The sequence below is a fragment of the Mytilus edulis genome, unplaced genomic scaffold (assembly GCF_963676685.1).
Source record: "Mytilus edulis unplaced genomic scaffold, xbMytEdul2.2 SCAFFOLD_1886, whole genome shotgun sequence".
Lineage (NCBI taxonomy): Eukaryota > Metazoa > Mollusca > Bivalvia > Mytilida > Mytilidae > Mytilus > Mytilus edulis.
This window is the reverse complement of record NW_027268919.1, coordinates 1-20234: the sequence shown is the minus strand read 5'-3', so window position 1 is coordinate 20234 and position 20234 is coordinate 1. Positions and strand designations below refer to the sequence as shown.

The window sequence follows — 20234 nt, the reverse complement described above, 5'->3', positions numbered from 1 at the left end:
TGTACGTATATACTAGCAGGCTATGTTTGTGTGTGTCGTTAAGTTGCTGTCATTTCAATATGAAAATAAGGAGATGTGGTAGGACGTCCAATGAGACAACTATCCACCATAGTTCAAAGGAAGTGGATGTAAGCAATTATAGACAACTGTATATATGATCTTCAAAAATGAGAGAAAAAACCTATACCGTGAACCTACAATTCACGCGATACCTTTTATCAGAGAAATAACTTTTTCTTACTTTTGTACCACTGTCCGTCCATCCATCCTTGTTTCTGTTCATCACAGTAGTCACGTGTGACGTCACTGTATTGTTTCGGGTTTATTCACCTCGCGTGCTGTGGAAAGATTAAAATGACATAGCAAAGATACAGTCAAGTCGTCGCACACTAAATAACAGAGAGAAAAAAGAAGAGAAAAACACAGGACAACCATTTGAAAGAAACATAGAAACAAGTAGGTGCATTTATTTTATACACGAGTAAAACAAAGATGAAATTCGAAAGGTAGAGAATAGTGAAATTTGCATAATAAATCGCAGGTAATAAAATGACAAAATAATTGCAGAACTGTTAAAGGTTGAACAAAAACCTCCATACTTTAGAGTTTCCTTTTAACTTTTAATACACAATATTATTGTAGTAATTTTGACAAGTAATAAATAAAAAAATAAATAAATAACAGACAAACGTCACTGCATTCATTTGCTACTAATCTGATTTTTACGATACGTTATACATCTTTTGTATTATGTACATTTTAACAGTTTATTTATATAGTACTGAAAAAAAGTACTGAGTTTAATTTTAGAGTTACCTCCCCATTGACTAGTTGATATGAAATAGAGAGCCAACCTTTGACTTTGCTTACGTGTAGAAAAAGTCCAACAAAAAATGTCAGTCAAGTTGAATACGAAGAAGAAGAGAGAAATGGAAAAACTCACATAATGACAAAAATGATTTTTCGGTTGAAGGTTAGCTGTGTGATTTTGACCCCCTTCCCCCTAAAAAAAAGAGCACAATAAAACCCTAGCATGACTTCCTATTTTCGTAGATTGTCACTCTAACGAAAACTGAATAGAAAAAGTTATATTCAGTTCAAATAAGTGCGTGAAAATACACTGATATAACTTTAATGGTGCCTAACTACACAAAATATATCCAAAAAAAAAAACAAACCCAGCTGCATACTTAGGTGTTAGAAATAGTATAGTCATAAGGAGTGAAATAAAACAAACAATGGAAATAATGTGACCCCAAAAAATATTTCAGAGACCAGTGCAAAGTTCAGAGAAAAGTAAAGAAAAGGGTAGGGCTCAGCTAGATTTAGTTTGATAACTAATGTACAACAATTGTAGATTCTTTTTGAATAAATTGGGTAGCCCTTAAAAGGGCTTTTGGTGGCTGAATAGCCTCTGCAGACTGAGTCTGGAACAGTTTACTTCTTCTTTGGGGTCTTCTTGGCTTTTGGTTTGGCTGCCTTCTTTTTTGCTGGTGACTTGGCTGCTGGCTTCTTTGGCTTGGCTGCTTTCTTTGCTGCTGGTTTTTTTGCCTTTGGTTTGGCAGCCTTTTTTTCTCCAGCTGGTTTCTTTGCTGCTGGCTTCTTCTTCTTGGGTGTGCTCTTTGCCTTCTTAGGCTTGGCGGCCTTAGGTTTGGCTGCTTTCTTTGCCTTTGCTGGCTTCTTTTTAACTACTTTAGCCTCTCCAATTCTGAAAGATCCGGATGCTCCAGTTCCCTTGGACTGCTTCAAACTGTTGTTCTTAACTCCGGCTCTGAGTGCAAGTTTTAAATGAGCATTTACTGACTTGGCATCTTTTCCGACGTTGAAGTTGGCCATGATGTACTTCAGAATTGCTTGCCTTGAAGAACCTCCACGTTCTTTCAAAGCGGCGATGGCTTTTCCAATCATCTCGCTGTATTTAGGATGTGCGGAAGGCTTCTTTGGCTTGGCTGCTGCCTTTTTCTTTGGTGATTTAGCTGGTGCTACTGCTGGTGCTGCTGTTGCGTCTGCCATTTTGAATGATTCAAAATATTATCCTTTACGAAGTTTATACTACGAATAACGATTTGAAAATAACGCCATTCCAGGCCTCGTTTATTTATAACAGACGAACGCGGACCTCGACGAAGACACCCTTAAAAATAACTTGTAAAATCCATTACGCGATCTCGGTAAAATGATTATGTGCTTCTTCGAAGACTTTTATGATAATTTATAGTATAATTCTATCAAAAACATTCACATATAGCATACCAAATTGCTCAACAGTCATTAATCTTGCATGTTAGATAAACTGTGTATTTTTCGATGTACACAGTAAAAAGATATTAATAGTTAAAGTAGAACCGACTGAATTGTCTTCGCAGGTATGTTGACAGAAAATTTACGAGTTTTTCTCATTACACAAATATTCTATCGTCGTAAAATTGTACAGAGGAAGAAAAATCATTTCTCTTTAGGTTTCTTTCCGTTTTTATTCACTGGAAGCATGTTCCTCCTCGTAATAAGTTTGTTTCCAGCTAGAGGGAAACACACAAAAAGTTCACGCGCCATTGTTTAATTGCAGATTTTTACTAAAACTTCAAATAACATTTTTATTCAACCCGAGCGAAATTTCGCAAACATTCAAGAGTCGAATGAACAAACCCAATATCTAGAATACGAATTTGAAACATCTTTTTATTTAATCTAGCGTTGGGAACTTTTCAGAGAGCGACTTTGTATTCAGTGGATCTGAGGCACTGAACAACTGTTCTGTATGATGCGTCTTCGCTTTTATTTCCATTTGCATGTACAATTTGCGCACTTTCAAGTCAAAAACTCGAATATGTCTTATCGAATATACCATATTTTTCAGCAAAATATATTTCATTAATTTTATTATCAATAACCGATGATCTGAGCTCAAAGTGGCCTGGCCGCCTGAAAGTTTCGATACAAACAAAACAAAAACAAAACACGAAGATTTTTGTAGTTTTATAATTCGACAGTGGTACATATCATTTGTATCTTAATTGACAATTACAAAAGTTATTTATTTCCCCTCAAAAAGGGGAATGTGTGTCACAGTGAAGACTCTGGCTATACATATGCATTATACCTATATAAGCTATGCAAGGTGAAACCAGAACCGGTAAAGGGTGAAGCAGCATCCCGTGACACGGACGATTAAAAGAGACAGAAGGACAAAAACACATCAGTGTGAACCATTGGACTTTGGGCAAAACATTTTCCCACTGCATTTAACTAAACCTCCAGCCCCCCCCCCCCTTTTTCAAAAAAAAAAAAAAAAATATCCGGACAAAAAAGGGGGGATATATTATCAATGAATTGTATTTGGACTAAAAATATTTGTAAACTATTGCAACAGTAAAAACAGATTTAATGTAAAAAGAATCAAAAACCAAGATTGAAACGAAGAAAAAATAAATTAAAATAAAATAATGGTTCTCTTTTAAAGACATATATTAGCATAGCGTTTAATGGATGTTAGTACAAGTTCTAATATATTGTGTGTGTGCTTTTCTTCTTCATTAAGGCCAAATAAAAAAAAAAAAATATGTGTGTTTCCTACTCCCTATCTACCTTATATTTAAAGCTTAGTCATAGCATACCTTAAAGTTTTAATGTTTTTTTTTATCATTTACCAATAAGCACAGAATTTTTCAGTCTCCCATGTACGTATATACTAGCAGGCTATGTTTGTGTGTGTCGTTAAGTTGCTGTCATTTCAATATGAAAATAAGGAGATGTGGTAGGACGTCCAATGAGACAACTATCCACCATAGTTCAAAGGAAGTGGATGTAAGCAATTATAGACAACTGTATATATGATCTTCAAAAATGAGAGAAAAAACCTATACCGTGAACCTACAATTCACGCGATACCTTTTATCAGAGAAATAACTTTTTCTTACTTTTTGTACCACTGTCCGTCCATCCATCCTTGTTTCTGTTCATCACAGTAGTCACGTGTGACGTCACTGTATTGTTTCGGGTTTATTCACCTCGCGTGCTGTGGAAAGATTAAAATGACATAGCAAAGATACAGTCAAGTCGTCGCACACTAAATAACAGAGAGAAAAAAGAAGAGAAAAAACACAGGACAACCATTTGAAAGAAACATAGAAACAAGTAGGTGCATTTATTTTATACACGAGTAAAACAAAGATGAAATTCGAAAGGTAGAGAATAGTGAAATTTGCATAATAAATCGCAGGTAATAAAATGACAAAATAATTGCAGAACTGTTAAAGGTTGAACAAAAACCTCCATACTTTAGAGTTTCCTTTTAACTTTTAATACACAATATTATTGTAGTAATTTTGACAAGTAATAAATAAAAAAATAAATAAATAACAGACAAACGTCACTGCATTCATTTGCTACTAATCTGATTTTTACGATACGTTATACATCTTTTGTATTATGTACATTTTAACAGTTTATTTATATAGTACTGAAAAAAAGTACTGAGTTTAATTTTAGAGTTACCTCCCCATTGACTAGTTGATATGAAATAGAGAGCCAACCTTTGACTTTGCTTACGTGTAGAAAAAGTCCAACAAAAAATGTCAGTCAAGTTGAATACGAAGAAGAAGAGAGAAATGGAAAAACTCACATAATGACAAAAATGATTTTTCGGTTGAAGGTTAGCTGTGTGATTTTGACCCCCTTCCCCCTAAAAAAAAGAGCACAATAAAACCCTAGCATGACTTCCTATTTTCGTAGATTGTCACTCTAACGAAAACTGAATAGAAAAAGTTATATTCAGTTCAAATAAGTGCGTGAAAATACACTGATATAACTTTAATGGTGCCTAACTACACAAAATATATCCAAAAAAAAAAACAAACCCAGCTGCATACTTAGGTGTTAGAAATAGTATAGTCATAAGGAGTGAAATAAAACAAACAATGGAAATAATGTGACCCCAAAAAATATTTCAGAGACCAGTGCAAAGTTCAGAGAAAAGTAAAGAAAAGGGTAGGGCTCAGCTAGATTTAGTTTGATAACTAATGTACAACAATTGTAGATTCTTTTTGAATAAATTGGGTAGCCCTTAAAAGGGCTTTTGGTGGCTGAATAGCCTCTGCAGACTGAAGTCTGGAACAGTTTACTTCTTCTTTGGGGTCTTCTTGGCTTTTGGTTTGGCTGCCTTCTTTTTTGCTGGTGACTTGGCTGCTGGCTTCTTTGGCTTGGCTGCTTTCTTTGCTGCTGGTTTTTTTGCCTTTGGTTTGGCAGCCTTTTTTTCTCCAGCTGGTTTCTTTGCTGCTGGCTTCTTCTTCTTGGGTGTGCTCTTTGCCTTCTTAGGCTTGGCGGCCTTAGGTTTGGCTGCTTTCTTTGCCTTTGCTGGCTTCTTTTTAACTACTTTAGCCTCTCCAATTCTGAAAGATCCGGATGCTCCAGTTCCCTTGGACTGCTTCAAACTGTTGTTCTTAACTCCGGCTCTGAGTGCAAGTTTTAAATGAGCATTTACTGACTTGGCATCTTTTCCGACGTTGAAGTTGGCCATGATGTACTTCAGAATTGCTTGCCTTGAAGAACCTCCACGTTCTTTCAAAGCGGCGATGGCTTTTCCAATCATCTCGCTGTATTTAGGATGTGCGGAAGGCTTCTTTGGCTTGGCTGCTGCCTTTTTCTTTGGTGATTTAGCTGGTGCTACTGCTGGTGCTGCTGTTGCGTCTGCCATTTTGAATGATTCAAAATATTATCCTTTACGAAGTTTATACTACGAATAACGATTTGAAAATAACGCCATTCCAGGCCTCGTTTATTTATAACAGACGAACGCGGACCTCGACGAAGACACCCTTAAAAATAACTTGTAAAATCCATTACGCGATCTCGGTAAAATGATTATGTGCTTCTTCGAAGACTTTTATGATAATTTATAGTATAATTCTATCAAAAACATTCACATATAGCATACCAAATTGCTCAACAGTCATTAATCTTGCATGTTAGATAAACTGTGTATTTTTCGATGTACACAGTAAAAAGATATTAATAGTTAAAGTAGAACCGACTGAATTGTCTTCGCAGGTATGTTGACAGAAAATTTACGAGTTTTTCTCATTACACAAATATTCTATCGTCGTAAAATTGTACAGAGGAAGAAAAATCATTTCTCTTTAGGTTTCTTTCCGTTTTTATTCACTGGAAGCATGTTCCTCCTCGTAATAAGTTTGTTTCCAGCTAGAGGGAAACACACAAAAAGTTCACGCGCCATTGTTTAATTGCAGATTTTTACTAAAACTTCAATAACATTTTTATTCAACCCGAGCGAAATTTCGCAAACATTCAAGAGTCGAATGAACAAACCCAATATCTAGAATACGAATTTGAAACATCTTTTTATTTAATCTAGCGTTGGGAACTTTTCAGAGAGCGACTTTGTATTCAGTGGATCTGAGGCACTGAACAACTGTTCTGTATGATGCGTCTTCGCTTTTATTTCCATTTGCATGTACAATTTGCGCACTTTCAAGTCAAAAACTCGAATATGTCTTATCGAATATACCATATTTTTCAGCAAAATATATTTCATTAATTTTATTATCAATAACCGATGATCTGAGCTCAAAGTGGCCTGGCCGCCTGAAAGTTTCGATACAAACAAAACAAAAACAAAACACGAAGATTTTTGTAGTTTTATAATTCGACAGTGGTACATATCATTTGTATCTTAATTGACAATTACAAAAGTTATTTATTTCCCCTCAAAAAGGGGAATGTGTGTCACAGTGAAGACTCTGGCTATACATATGCATTATACCTATATAAGCTATGCAAGTGAAACCAGAACCGGTAAAGGGTGAAGCAGCATCCCGTGACACGGACGATTAAAAAGAGACAGAAGGACAAAAACACATCAGTGTGAACCATTGGACTTTGGGCAAAACATTTTCCCACTGCATTTAACTAAACCTCCAGCCCCCCCCCCCTTTTTCAAAAAAAAAAAAAAAAAATATCCGGACAAAAAAGGGGGGATATATTATCAATGAATTGTATTTGGACTAAAAATATTTGTAAACTATTGCAACAGTAAAAACAGATTTAATGTAAAAAGAATCAAAAACCAAGATTGAAACGAAGAAAAAATAAATTAAAATAAAATAATGGTTCTCTTTTAAAGACATATATTAGCATAGCGTTTAATGGATGTTAGTACAAGTTCTAATATATTGTGTGTGTGCTTTTCTTCTTCATTAAGGCCAAATAAAAAAAAAAAAATATGTGTGTTTCCTACTCCCTATCTACCTTATATTTAAAGCTTAGTCATAGCATACCTTAAAGTTTTAATGTTTTTTTTATCATTTACCAATAAGCACAGAATTTTTCAGTCTCCCATGTACGTATATACTAGCAGGCTATGTTTGTGTGTGTCGTTAAGTTGCTGTCATTTCAATATGAAAATAAGGAGATGTGGTAGGACGTCCAATGAGACAACTATCCACCATAGTTCAAAGGAAGTGGATGTAAGCAATTATAGACAACTGTATATATGATCTTCAAAAATGAGAGAAAAAACCTATACCGTGAACCTACAATTCACGCGATACCTTTTATCAGAGAAATAACTTTTTCTTACTTTTTGTACCACTGTCCGTCCATCCATCCTTGTTTCTGTTCATCACAGTAGTCACGTGTGACGTCACTGTATTGTTTCGGTTTATTCACCTCGCGTGCTGTGGAAAGATTAAAATGACATAGCAAAGATACAGTCAAGTCGTCGCACACTAAATAACAGAGAGAAAAAAGAAGAGAAAAACACAGGACAACCATTTGAAAGAAACATAGAAACAAGTAGGTGCATTTATTTTATACACGAGTAAAACAAAGATGAAATTCGAAAGGTAGAGAATAGTGAAATTTGCATAATAAATCGCAGGTAATAAAATGACAAAATAATTGCAGAACTGTTAAAGGTTGAACAAAAACCTCCATACTTTAGAGTTTCCTTTTAACTTTTAATACACAATATTATTGTAGTAATTTTGACAAGTAATAAATAAAAAAATAAATAAATAACAGACAAACGTCACTGCATTCATTTGCTACTAATCTGATTTTTACGATACGTTATACATCTTTTGTATTATGTACATTTTAACAGTTTATTTATATAGTACTGAAAAAAAGTACTGAGTTTAATTTTAGAGTTACCTCCCCATTGACTAGTTGATATGAAATAGAGAGCCAACCTTTGACTTTGCTTACGTGTAGAAAAAGTCCAACAAAAAATGTCAGTCAAGTTGAATACGAAGAAGAAGAGAGAAATGGAAAAACTCACATAATGACAAAAATGATTTTTCGGTTGAAGGTTAGCTGTGTGATTTTGACCCCCTTCCCCCTAAAAAAAAGAGCACAATAAAACCCTAGCATGACTTCCTATTTTCGTAGATTGTCACTCTAACGAAAACTGAATAGAAAAAGTTATATTCAGTTCAAATAAGTGCGTGAAAATACACTGATATAACTTTAATGGTGCCTAACTACACAAAATATATCCAAAAAAAAAAACAAACCCAGCTGCATACTTAGGTGTTAGAAATAGTATAGTCATAAGGAGTGAAATAAAACAAACAATGGAAATAATGTGACCCCAAAAAATATTTCAGAGACCAGTGCAAAGTTCAGAGAAAAGTAAAGAAAAGGGTAGGGCTCAGCTAGATTTAGTTTGATAACTAATGTACAACAATTGTAGATTCTTTTTGAATAAATTGGGTAGCCCTTAAAAGGGCTTTTGGTGGCTGAATAGCCTCTGCAGACTGAAGTCTGGAACAGTTTACTTCTTCTTTGGGGTCTTCTTGGCTTTTGGTTTGGCTGCCTTCTTTTTTGCTGGTGACTTGGCTGCTGGCTTCTTTGGCTTGGCTGCTTTCTTTGCTGCTGGTTTTTTTGCCTTTGGTTTGGCAGCCTTTTTTTCTCCAGCTGGTTTCTTTGCTGCTGGCTTCTTCTTCTTGGGTGTGCTCTTTGCCTTCTTAGGCTTGGCGGCCTTAGGTTTGGCTGCTTTCTTTGCCTTTGCTGGCTTCTTTTTAACTACTTTAGCCTCTCCAATTCTGAAAGATCCGGATGCTCCAGTTCCCTTGGACTGCTTCAAACTGTTGTTCTTAACTCCGGCTCTGAGTGCAAGTTTTAAATGAGCATTTACTGACTTGGCATCTTTTCCGACGTTGAAGTTGGCCATGATGTACTTCAGAATTGCTTGCCTTGAAGAACCTCCACGTTCTTTCAAAGCGGCGATGGCTTTTCCAATCATCTCGCTGTATTTAGGATGTGCGGAAGGCTTCTTTGGCTTGGCTGCTGCCTTTTTCTTTGGTGATTTAGCTGGTGCTACTGCTGGTGCTGCTGTTGCGTCTGCCATTTTGAATGATTCAAAATATTATCCTTTACGAAGTTTATACTACGAATAACGATTTGAAAATAACGCCATTCCAGGCCTCGTTTATTTATAACAGACGAACGCGGACCTCGACGAAGACACCCTTAAAAATAACTTGTAAAATCCATTACGCGATCTCGGTAAAATGATTATGTGCTTCTTCGAAGACTTTTATGATAATTTATAGTATAATTCTATCAAAAACATTCACATATAGCATACCAAATTGCTCAACAGTCATTAATCTTGCATGTTAGATAAACTGTGTATTTTTCGATGTACACAGTAAAAAGATATTAATAGTTAAAGTAGAACCGACTGAATTGTCTTCGCAGGTATGTTGACAGAAAATTTACGAGTTTTTCTCATTACACAAATATTCTATCGTCGTAAATTGTACAGAGGAAGAAAAATCATTTCTCTTTAGGTTTCTTTCCGTTTTTATTCACTGGAAGCATGTTCCTCCTCGTAATAAGTTTGTTTCCAGCTAGAGGGAAACACACAAAAAGTTCACGCGCCATTGTTTAATTGCAGATTTTTACTAAAACTTCAAATAACATTTTTATTCAACCCGAGCGAAATTTCGCAAACATTCAAGAGTCGAATGAACAAACCCAATATCTAGAATACGAATTTGAAACATCTTTTTATTTAATCTAGCGTTGGGAACTTTTCAGAGAGCGACTTTGTATTCAGTGGATCTGAGGCACTGAACAACTGTTCTGTATGATGCGTCTTCGCTTTTATTTCCATTTGCATGTACAATTTGCGCACTTTCAAGTCAAAAACTCGAATATGTCTTATCGAATATACCATATTTTTCAGCAAAATATATTTCATTAATTTTATTATCAATAACCGATGATCTGAGCTCAAAGTGGCCTGGCCGCCTGAAAGTTTCGATACAAACAAAACAAAACAAAACACGAAGATTTTTGTAGTTTTATAATTCGACAGTGGTACATATCATTTGTATCTTAATTGACAATTACAAAAGTTATTTATTTCCCCTCAAAAAGGGGAATGTGTGTCACAGTGAAGACTCTGGCTATACATATGCATTATACCTATATAAGCTATGCAAGTGAAACCAGAACCGGTAAAGGGTGAAGCAGCATCCCGTGACACGGACGATTAAAAAGAGACAGAAGGACAAAAACACATCAGTGTGAACCATTGGACTTTGGGCAAAACATTTTCCCACTGCATTTAACTAAACCTCCAGCCCCCCCCCCCCTTTTTCAAAAAAAAAAAAAAAAATATCCGGACAAAAAAGGGGGGATATATTATCAATGAATTGTATTTGGACTAAAAATATTTGTAAACTATTGCAACAGTAAAAACAGATTTAATGTAAAAAGAATCAAAAACCAAGATTGAAACGAAGAAAAAATAAATTAAAATAAAATAATGGTTCTCTTTTAAAGACATATATTAGCATAGCGTTTAATGGATGTTAGTACAAGTTCTAATATATTGTGTGTGTGCTTTTCTTCTTCATTAAGGCCAAATAAAAAAAAAAAAATATGTGTGTTTCCTACTCCCTATCTACCTTATATTTAAAGCTTAGTCATAGCATACCTTAAAGTTTTAATGTTTTTTTTTATCATTTACCAATAAGCACAGAATTTTTCAGTCTCCCATGTACGTATATACTAGCAGGCTATGTTTGTGTGTGTCGTTAAGTTGCTGTCATTTCAATATGAAAATAAGGAGATGTGGTAGGACGTCCAATGAGACAACTATCCACCATAGTTCAAAGGAAGTGGATGTAAGCAATTATAGACAACTGTATATATGATCTTCAAAAATGAGAGAAAAAACCTATACCGTGAACCTACAATTCACGCGATACCTTTTATCAGAGAAATAACTTTTTCTTACTTTTTGTACCACTGTCCGTCCATCCATCCTTGTTTCTGTTCATCACAGTAGTCACGTGTGACGTCACTGTATTGTTTCGGGTTTATTCACCTCGCGTGCTGTGGAAAGATTAAAATGACATAGCAAAGATACAGTCAAGTCGTCGCACACTAAATAACAGAGAGAAAAAAGAAGAGAAAAACACAGGACAACCATTTGAAAGAAACATAGAAACAAGTAGGTGCATTTATTTTATACACGAGTAAAACAAAGATGAAATTCGAAAGGTAGAGAATAGTGAAATTTGCATAATAAATCGCAGGTAATAAAATGACAAAATAATTGCAGAACTGTTAAAGGTTGAACAAAACCTCCATACTTTAGAGTTTCCTTTTAACTTTTAATACACAATATTATTGTAGTAATTTTGACAAGTAATAAATAAAAAAATAAATAAATAACAGACAAACGTCACTGCATTCATTTGCTACTAATCTGATTTTTACGATACGTTATACATCTTTTGTATTATGTACATTTTAACAGTTTATTTATATAGTACTGAAAAAAAGTACTGAGTTTAATTTTAGAGTTACCTCCCCATTGACTAGTTGATATGAAATAGAGAGCCAACCTTTGACTTTGCTTACGTGTAGAAAAAGTCCAACAAAAAATGTCAGTCAAGTTGAATACGAAGAAGAAGAGAGAAATGGAAAAACTCACATAATGACAAAAATGATTTTTCGGTTGAAGGTTAGCTGTGTGATTTTGACCCCCTTCCCCTAAAAAAAGAGCACAATAAAACCCTAGCATGACTTCCTATTTTCGTAGATTGTCACTCTAACGAAAACTGAATAGAAAAAGTTATATTCAGTTCAAATAAGTGCGTGAAAATACACTGATATAACTTTAATGGTGCCTAACTACACAAAATATATCCAAAAAAAAAAACAAACCCAGCTGCATACTTAGGTGTTAGAAATAGTATAGTCATAAGGAGTGAATAAAACAAACAATGGAAATAATGTGACCCCAAAAAATATTTCAGAGACCAGTGCAAAGTTCAGAGAAAAGTAAAGAAAAGGGTAGGGCTCAGCTAGATTTAGTTTGATAACTAATGTACAACAATTGTAGATTCTTTTTGAATAAATTGGGTAGCCCTTAAAAGGGCTTTTGGTGGCTGAATAGCCTCTGCAGACTGAAGTCTGGAACAGTTTACTTCTTCTTTGGGGTCTTCTTGGCTTTTGGTTTGGCTGCCTTCTTTTTTGCTGGTGACTTGGCTGCTGGCTTCTTTGGCTTGGCTGCTTTCTTTGCTGCTGGTTTTTTTGCCTTTGGTTTGGCAGCCTTTTTTTCTCCAGCTGGTTTCTTTGCTGCTGGCTTCTTCTTCTTGGGTGTGCTCTTTGCCTTCTTAGGCTTGGCGGCCTTAGGTTTGGCTGCTTTCTTTGCCTTTGCTGGCTTCTTTTAACTACTTTAGCCTCTCCAATTCTGAAAGATCCGGATGCTCCAGTTCCCTTGGACTGCTTCAAACTGTTGTTCTTAACTCCGGCTCTGAGTGCAAGTTTTAAATGAGCATTTACTGACTTGGCATCTTTTCCGACGTTGAAGTTGGCCATGATGTACTTCAGAATTGCTTGCCTTGAAGAACCTCCACGTTCTTTCAAAGCGGCGATGGCTTTTCCAATCATCTCGCTGTATTTAGGATGTGCGGAAGGCTTCTTTGGCTTGGCTGCTGCCTTTTTCTTTGGTGATTTAGCTGGTGCTACTGCTGGTGCTGCTGTTGCGTCTGCCATTTTGAATGATTCAAAATATTATCCTTTACGAAGTTTATACTACGAATAACGATTTGAAAATAACGCCATTCCAGGCCTCGTTTATTTATAACAGACGAACGCGGACCTCGACGAAGACACCCTTAAAAATAACTTGTAAAATCCATTACGCGATCTCGGTAAAATGATTATGTGCTTCTTCGAAGACTTTTATGATAATTTATAGTATAATTCTATCAAAAACATTCACATATAGCATACCAAATTGCTCAACAGTCATTAATCTTGCATGTTAGATAAACTGTGTATTTTTCGATGTACACAGTAAAAAGATATTAATAGTTAAAGTAGAACCGACTGAATTGTCTTCGCAGGTATGTTGACAGAAAATTTACGAGTTTTTCTCATTACACAAATATTCTATCGTCGTAAAATTGTACAGAGGAAGAAAAATCATTTCTCTTTAGGTTTCTTTCCGTTTTTATTCACTGGAAGCATGTTCCTCCTCGTAATAAGTTTGTTTCCAGCTAGAGGGAAACACACAAAAAGTTCACGCGCCATTGTTTAATTGCAGATTTTTACTAAAACTTCAAATAACATTTTTATTCAACCCGAGCGAAATTTCGCAAACATTCAAGAGTCGAATGAACAAACCCAATATCTAGAATACGAATTTGAAACATCTTTTTATTTAATCTAGCGTTGGGAACTTTTCAGAGAGCGACTTTGTATTCAGTGGATCTGAGGCACTGAACAACTGTTCTGTATGATGCGTCTTCGCTTTTATTTCCATTTGCATGTACAATTTGCGCACTTTCAAGTCAAAAACTCGAATATGTCTTATCGAATATACCATATTTTTCAGCAAAATATATTTCATTAATTTTATTATCAATAACCGATGATCTGAGCTCAAAGTGGCCTGGCCGCCTGAAAGTTTCGATACAAACAAAACAAAAACAAAACACGAAGATTTTTGTAGTTTTATAATTCGACAGTGGTACATATCATTTGTATCTTAATTGACAATTACAAAAGTTATTTATTTCCCCTCAAAAAGGGGAATGTGTGTCACAGTGAAGACTCTGGCTATACATATGCATTATACCTATATAAGCTATGCAAGTGAAACCAGAACCGGTAAAGGGTGAAGCAGCATCCCGTGACACGGACGATTAAAAAGAGACAGAAGGACAAAAACACATCAGTGTGAACCATTGGACTTTGGGCAAAACATTTTCCACTGCATTTAACTAAACCTCCAGCCCCCCCCCCTTTTTCAAAAAAAAAAAAAAAAATATCCGGACAAAAAAGGGGGGATATATTATCAATGAATTGTATTTGGACTAAAAATATTTGTAAACTATTGCAACAGTAAAAACAGATTTAATGTAAAAAGAATCAAAAACCAAGATTGAAACGAAGAAAAAATAAATTAAAATAAAATAATGGTTCTCTTTTAAAGACATATATTAGCATAGCGTTTAATGGATGTTAGTACAAGTTCTAATATATTGTGTGTGTGCTTTTCTTCTTCATTAAGGCCAAATAAAAAAAAAAAATATGTGTGTTTCCTACTCCCTATCTACCTTATATTTAAAGCTTAGTCATAGCATACCTTAAAGTTTTAATGTTTTTTTTTATCATTTACCAATAAGCACAGAATTTTTCAGTCTCCCATGTACGTATATACTAGCAGGCTATGTTTGTGTGTGTCGTTAAGTTGCTGTCATTTCAATATGAAAATAAGGAGATGTGGTAGGACGTCCAATGAGACAACTATCCACCATAGTTCAAAGGAAGTGGATGTAAGCAATTATAGACAACTGTATATATGATCTTCAAAAATGAGAGAAAAAACCTATACCGTGAACCTACAATTCACGCGATACCTTTTATCAGAGAAATAACTTTTTCTTACTTTTTGTACCACTGTCCGTCCATCCATCCTTGTTTCTGTTCATCACAGTAGTCACGTGTGACGTCACTGTATTGTTTCGGGTTTATTCACCTCGCGTGCTGTGGAAAGATTAAAATGACATAGCAAAGATACAGTCAAGTCGTCGCACACTAAATAACAGAGAGAAAAAAGAAGAGAAAAAACACAGGACAACCATTTGAAAGAAACATAGAAACAAGTAGGTGCATTTATTTTATACACGAGTAAAACAAAGATGAAATTCGAAAGGTAGAGAATAGTGAAATTTGCATAATAAATCGCAGGTAATAAAATGACAAAATAATTGCAGAACTGTTAAAGGTTGAACAAAAACCTCCATACTTTAGAGTTTTCCTTTTAACTTTTAATACACAATATTATTGTAGTAATTTTGACAAGTAATAAATAAAAAAATAAATAAATAACAGACAAACGTCACTGCATTCATTTGCTACTAATCTGATTTTTACGATACGTTATACATCTTTTGTATTATGTACATTTTAACAGTTTATTTATATAGTACTGAAAAAAAGTACTGAGTTTAATTTTAGAGTTACCTCCCATTGACTAGTTGATATGAAATAGAGAGCCAACCTTTGACTTTGCTTACGTGTAGAAAAAGTCCAACAAAAAATGTCAGTCAAGTTGAATACGAAGAAGAAGAGAGAAATGGAAAAACTCACATAATGACAAAAATGATTTTTCGGTTGAAGGTTAGCTGTGTGATTTTGACCCCCTTCCCCCTAAAAAAAAGAGCACAATAAAACCCTAGCATGACTTCCTATTTTCGTAGATTGTCACTCTAACGAAAACTGAATAGAAAAAGTTATATTCAGTTCAAATAAGTGCGTGAAAATACACTGATATAACTTTAATGGTGCCTAACTACACAAAATATATCCAAAAAAAAAACAAACCCAGCTGCATACTTAGGTGTTAGAAATAGTATAGTCATAAGGAGTGAAATAAAACAAACAATGGAAATAATGTGACCCCAAAAAATATTTCAGAGACCAGTGCAAAGTTCAGAGAAAAGTAAAGAAAAGGGTAGGGCTCAGCTAGATTTAGTTTGATAACTAATGTACAACAATTGTAGATTCTTTTTGAATAAATTGGGTAGCCCTTAAAAGGGCTTTTGGTGGCTGAATAGCCTCTGCAGACTGAAGTCTGGACAGTTTACTTCTTCTTTGGGGTCTTCTTGGCTTTTGGTTTGGCTGCCTTCTTTTTTGCTGGTGACTTGGCTGCTGGCTTCTTTGGCTTGGCTGCTTTCTTTGCTGCTGGTTTTTTTGCCTTTGGTTTGGCAGCCTTTTTTTCTCCAGCTGGTTTCTTTGCTGCTGGCTTCTTCTTCTTGGGTGTGCTCTTTGCCTTCTTAGGCTTGGCGGCCTTAGGTTTGGCTGCTTTCTTTGCCTTTGCTGGCTTCTTTTTAACTACTTTAGCCTCTCCAATTCTGAAAGATCCGGATGCTCCAGTTCCCTTGGACTGCTTCAAACTGTTGTTCTTAACTCCGGCTCTGAGTGCAAGTTTTAAATGAGCATTTACTGACTTGGCATCTTTTCCGACGTTGAAGTTGGCCATGATGTACTTCAGAATTGCTTGCCTTGAAGAACCTCCACGTTCTTTCAAAGCGGCGATGGCTTTTCCAATCATCTCGCTGTATTTAGGATGTGCGGAAGGCTTCTTTGGCTTGGCTGCTGCCTTTTTCTTTGGTGATTTAGCTGGTGCTACTGCTGGTGCTGCTGTTGCGTCTGCCATTTTGAATGATTCAAAATATTATCCTTTACGAAGTTTATACTACGAATAACGATTTGAAAATAACGCCATTCCAGGCCTCGTTTATTTATAACAGACGAACGCGGACCTCGACGAAGACACCCTTAAAAATAACTTGTAAAATCCATTACGCGATCTCGGTAAAATGATTATGTGCTTCTTCGAAGACTTTTATGATAATTTATAGTATAATTCTATCAAAAACATTCACATATAGCATACCAAATTGCTCAACAGTCATTAATCTTGCATGTTAGATAAACTGTGTATTTTTCGATGTACACAGTAAAAAGATATTAATAGTTAAAGTAGAACCGACTGAATTGTCTTCGCAGGTATGTTGACAGAAAATTTACGAGTTTTTCTCATTACACAAATATTCTATCGTCGTAAAATTGTACAGAGGAAGAAAAATCATTTCTCTTTAGGTTTCTTTCCGTTTTTATTCACTGGAAGCATGTTCCTCCTCGTAATAAGTTTGTTTCCAGCTAGAGGGAAACACACAAAAAGTTCACGCGCCATTGTTTAATTGCAGATTTTTACTAAAACTTCAAATAACATTTTTATTCAACCCGAGCGAAATTTCGCAAACATTCAAGAGTCGAATGAACAAACCCAATATCTAGAATACGAATTTGAAACATCTTTTTATTTAATCTAGCGTTGGGAACTTTTCAGAGAGCGACTTTGTATTCAGTGGATCTGAGGCACTGAACAACTGTTCTGTATGATGCGTCTTCGCTTTTATTTCCATTTGCATGTACAATTTGCGCACTTTCAAGTCAAAAACTCGAATATGTCTTATCGAATATACCATATTTTTCAGCAAAATATATTTCATTAATTTTATTATCAATAACCGATGATCTGAGCTCAAAGTGGCCTGGCCGCCTGAAAGTTTCGATACAAACAAAACAAAAACAAAACACGAAGATTTTTGTAGTTTTATAATTCGACAGTGGTACATATCATTTGTATCTTAATTGACAATTACAAAAGTTATTTATTTCCCCTCAAAAAGGGGAATGTGTGTCACAGTGAAGACTCTGGCTATACATATGCATTATACCTATATAAGCTATGCAAGTGAAACCAGAACCGGTAAAGGGTGAAGCAGCATCCCGTGACACGGACGATTAAAAAGAGACAGAAGGACAAAAACACATCAGTGTGAACCATTGGACTTTGGGCAAAACATTTTCCCACTGCATTTAACTAAACCTCCAGCCCCCCCCCCCCTTTTTCAAAAAAAAAAAAAAAAAATATCCGGACAAAAAGGGGGGATATATTATCAATGAATTGTATTTGGACTAAAAATATTTGTAAACTATTGCAACAGTAAAAACAGATTTAATGTAAAAAGAATCAAAAACCAAGATTGAAACGAAGAAAAAATAAATTAAAATAAAATAATGGTTCTCTTTTAAAGACATATATTAGCATAGCGTTTAATGGATGTTAGTACAAGTTCTAATATATTGTGTGTGTGCTTTTCTTCTTCATTAAGGCCAAATAAAAAAAAAAAAATATGTGTGTTTCCTACTCCCTATCTACCTTATATTTAAAGCTTAGTCATAGCATACCTTAAAGTTTTAATGTTTTTTTTTATCATTTACCAATAAGCACAGAATTTTCAGTCTCCCATGTACGTATATACTAGCAGGCTATGTTTGTGTGTGTCGTTAAGTTGCTGTCATTTCAATATGAAAATAAGGAGATGTGGTAGGACGTCCAATGAGACAACTATCCACCATAGTTCAAAGGAAGTGGATGTAAGCAATTATAGACAACTGTATATATGATCTTCAAAAATGAGAGAAAAAACCTATACCGTGAACCTACAATTCACGCGATACCTTTTATCAGAGAAATAACTTTTTCTTACTTTTTGTACCACTGTCCGTCCATCCATCCTTGTTTCTGTTCATCACAGTAGTCACGTGTGACGTCACTGTATTGTTTCGGGTTTATTCACCTCGCGTGCTGTGGAAAGATTAAAATGACATAGCAAAGATACAGTCAAGTCGTCGCACACTAAATAACAGAGAGAAAAAAGAAGAGAAAAAACACAGGACAACCATTTGAAAGAAACATAGAAACAAGTAGGTGCATTTATTTTATACACGAGTAAAACAAAGATGAAATTCGAAAGGTAGAGAATAGTGAAATTTGCATAATAAATCGCAGGTAATAAAATGACAAAATAATTGCAGAACTGTTAAAGGTTGAACAAAAACCTCCATACTTAGAGTTTCCTTTTAACTTTTAATACACAATATTATTGTAGTAATTTTGACAAGTAATAAATAAAAAAATAAATAAATAACAGACAAACGTCACTGCATTCATTTGCTACTAATCTGATTTTTACGATACGTTATACATCTTTTGTATTATGTACATTTTAACAGTTTATTTATATAGTACTGAAAAAAAGTACTGAGTTTAATTTTAGAGTTACCTCCCCATTGACTAGTTGATATGAAATAGAGAGCCAACCTTTGACTTTGCTTACGTGTAGAAAAAGTCCAACAAAAAATGTCAGTCAAGTTGAATACGAAGAAGAAGAGAGAAATGGAAAAACTCACATAATGACAAAATGATTTTTCGGTTGAAGGTTAGCTGTGTGATTTTGACCCCCTTCCCCCTAAAAAAAAGAGCACAATAAAACCCTAGCATGACTTCCTATTTTCGTAGATTGTCACTCTAACGAAAACTGAATAGAAAAAGTTATATTCAGTTCAAATAAGTGCGTGAAAATACACTGATATAACTTTAATGGTGCCTAACTACACAAAATATATCCAAAAAAAAAAACAAACCCAGCTGCATACTTAGGTGTTAGAAATAGTATAGTCATAAGGAGTGAAATAAAACAAACAATGGAAATAATGTGACCCCAAAAAATATTTCAGAGACCAGTGCAAAGTTCAGAGAAAAGTAAAGAAAAGGGTAGGGCTCAGCTAGATTTAGTTTGATAACTAATGTACAACAATTGTAGATTCTTTTTGAATAAATTGGGTAGCCCTTAAAAGGCTTTTGGTGGCTGAATAGCCTCTGCAGACTGAAGTCTGGAACAGTTTACTTCTTCTTTGGGGTCTTCTTGGCTTTTGGTTTGGCTGCCTTCTTTTTTGCTGGTGACTTGGCTGCTGGCTTCTTTGGCTTGGCTGCTTTCTTTGCTGCTGGTTTTTTTGCCTTTGGTTTGGCAGCCTTTTTTTCTCCAGCTGGTTTCTTTGCTGCTGGCTTCTTCTTCTTGGGTGTGCTCTTTGCCTTCTTAGGCTTGGCGGCCTTAGGTTTGGCTGCTTTCTTTGCCTTTGCTGGCTTCTTTTTAACTACTTTAGCCTCTCCAATTCTGAAAGATCCGGATGCTCCAGTTCCCTTGGACTGCTTCAAACTGTTGTTCTTAACTCCGGCTCTGAGTGCAAGTTTTAAATGAGCATTTACTGACTTGGCATCTTTTCCGACGTTGAAGTTGGCCATGATGTACTTCAGAATTGCTTGCCTT

The 20234-nt window shown here is 35.1% G+C and overlaps 6 protein-coding genes across 6 annotated transcripts; all 6 read right to left on the bottom strand.

The window, feature by feature from the left end:
- Window positions 1-1437: 1437 nt before the first annotated feature.
- On the bottom strand, window positions 1438-2013 carry LOC139509085 (histone H1-delta-like). The gene has a single exon (XM_071296075.1). It carries the CDS (start codon window positions 2011-2013, stop codon window positions 1438-1440), a length of 576 nt encoding a protein of 191 aa, XP_071152176.1.
- A 3022-nt stretch (window positions 2014-5035) lies between these two features.
- Window positions 5036-5692, bottom strand: LOC139509081 (histone H1-delta-like). Its single transcript, XM_071296072.1, has one exon. The coding sequence runs from the start codon at window positions 5690-5692 to the stop codon at window positions 5117-5119; it is 576 nt and encodes a 191-aa protein (XP_071152173.1). The 3' UTR covers window positions 5036-5116.
- Window positions 5693-8710: 3018 nt separating this feature from the next.
- On the bottom strand, window positions 8711-9367 carry LOC139509079 (histone H1-delta-like). The gene has a single exon (XM_071296070.1). The coding sequence runs from the start codon at window positions 9365-9367 to the stop codon at window positions 8792-8794; it is 576 nt and encodes a 191-aa protein (XP_071152171.1). The 3' UTR covers window positions 8711-8791.
- Window positions 9368-12463: 3096 nt separating this feature from the next.
- Window positions 12464-13038, bottom strand: LOC139509082 (histone H1-delta-like). The gene is made up of 2 exons (XM_071296073.1): window positions 12826-13038; window positions 12464-12703 (listed from the first exon to the last, which is right to left on the bottom strand). Exons 1-2 carry the CDS (start codon window positions 13036-13038, stop codon window positions 12464-12466), a joined length of 453 nt encoding a protein of 150 aa, XP_071152174.1.
- Window positions 13039-16135: 3097 nt separating this feature from the next.
- On the bottom strand, window positions 16136-16711 carry LOC139509080 (histone H1-delta-like). Its single transcript, XM_071296071.1, has one exon. The coding sequence runs from the start codon at window positions 16709-16711 to the stop codon at window positions 16136-16138; it is 576 nt and encodes a 191-aa protein (XP_071152172.1).
- A 3099-nt stretch (window positions 16712-19810) lies between these two features.
- Window positions 19811-20226, bottom strand: LOC139509084 (histone H1-beta, late embryonic-like). The gene has a single exon (XM_071296074.1). It carries the CDS (start codon window positions 20207-20209, stop codon window positions 19811-19813), a length of 399 nt encoding a protein of 132 aa, XP_071152175.1. The 5' UTR covers window positions 20210-20226.
- Window positions 20227-20234: the final 8 nt, after the last annotated feature.

What these genes read in the sequence shown, in the direction of transcription:
- LOC139509081 (XM_071296072.1), bottom strand. Translation starts at nt 5,692, where the DNA reads ATGGCAGACGCAACAGCAGCACCAGCAGTAGCACCAGCTAAATCACCA.
- LOC139509085 (XM_071296075.1), bottom strand. Translation starts at nt 2,013, where the DNA reads ATGGCAGACGCAACAGCAGCACCAGCAGTAGCACCAGCTAAATCACCA.
- LOC139509082 (XM_071296073.1), bottom strand. Translation starts at nt 13,038, where the DNA reads ATGGCAGACGCAACAGCAGCACCAGCAGTAGCACCAGCTAAATCACCA. An exon ending in TCGGAAAAGATGCCAAGTCA is followed by an intron (nt 12,704 to 12,825) that starts GTAAATGCTCAT and finishes AGTTAAAAGAAG; the next exon opens with CCAGCAAAGGCAAAGAAAGC.
- LOC139509079 (XM_071296070.1), bottom strand. Translation starts at nt 9,367, where the DNA reads ATGGCAGACGCAACAGCAGCACCAGCAGTAGCACCAGCTAAATCACCA.
- LOC139509084 (XM_071296074.1), bottom strand. Translation starts at nt 20,209, where the DNA reads ATGGCCAACTTCAACGTCGGAAAAGATGCCAAGTCAGTAAATGCTCAT.
- LOC139509080 (XM_071296071.1), bottom strand. Translation starts at nt 16,711, where the DNA reads ATGGCAGACGCAACAGCAGCACCAGCAGTAGCACCAGCTAAATCACCA.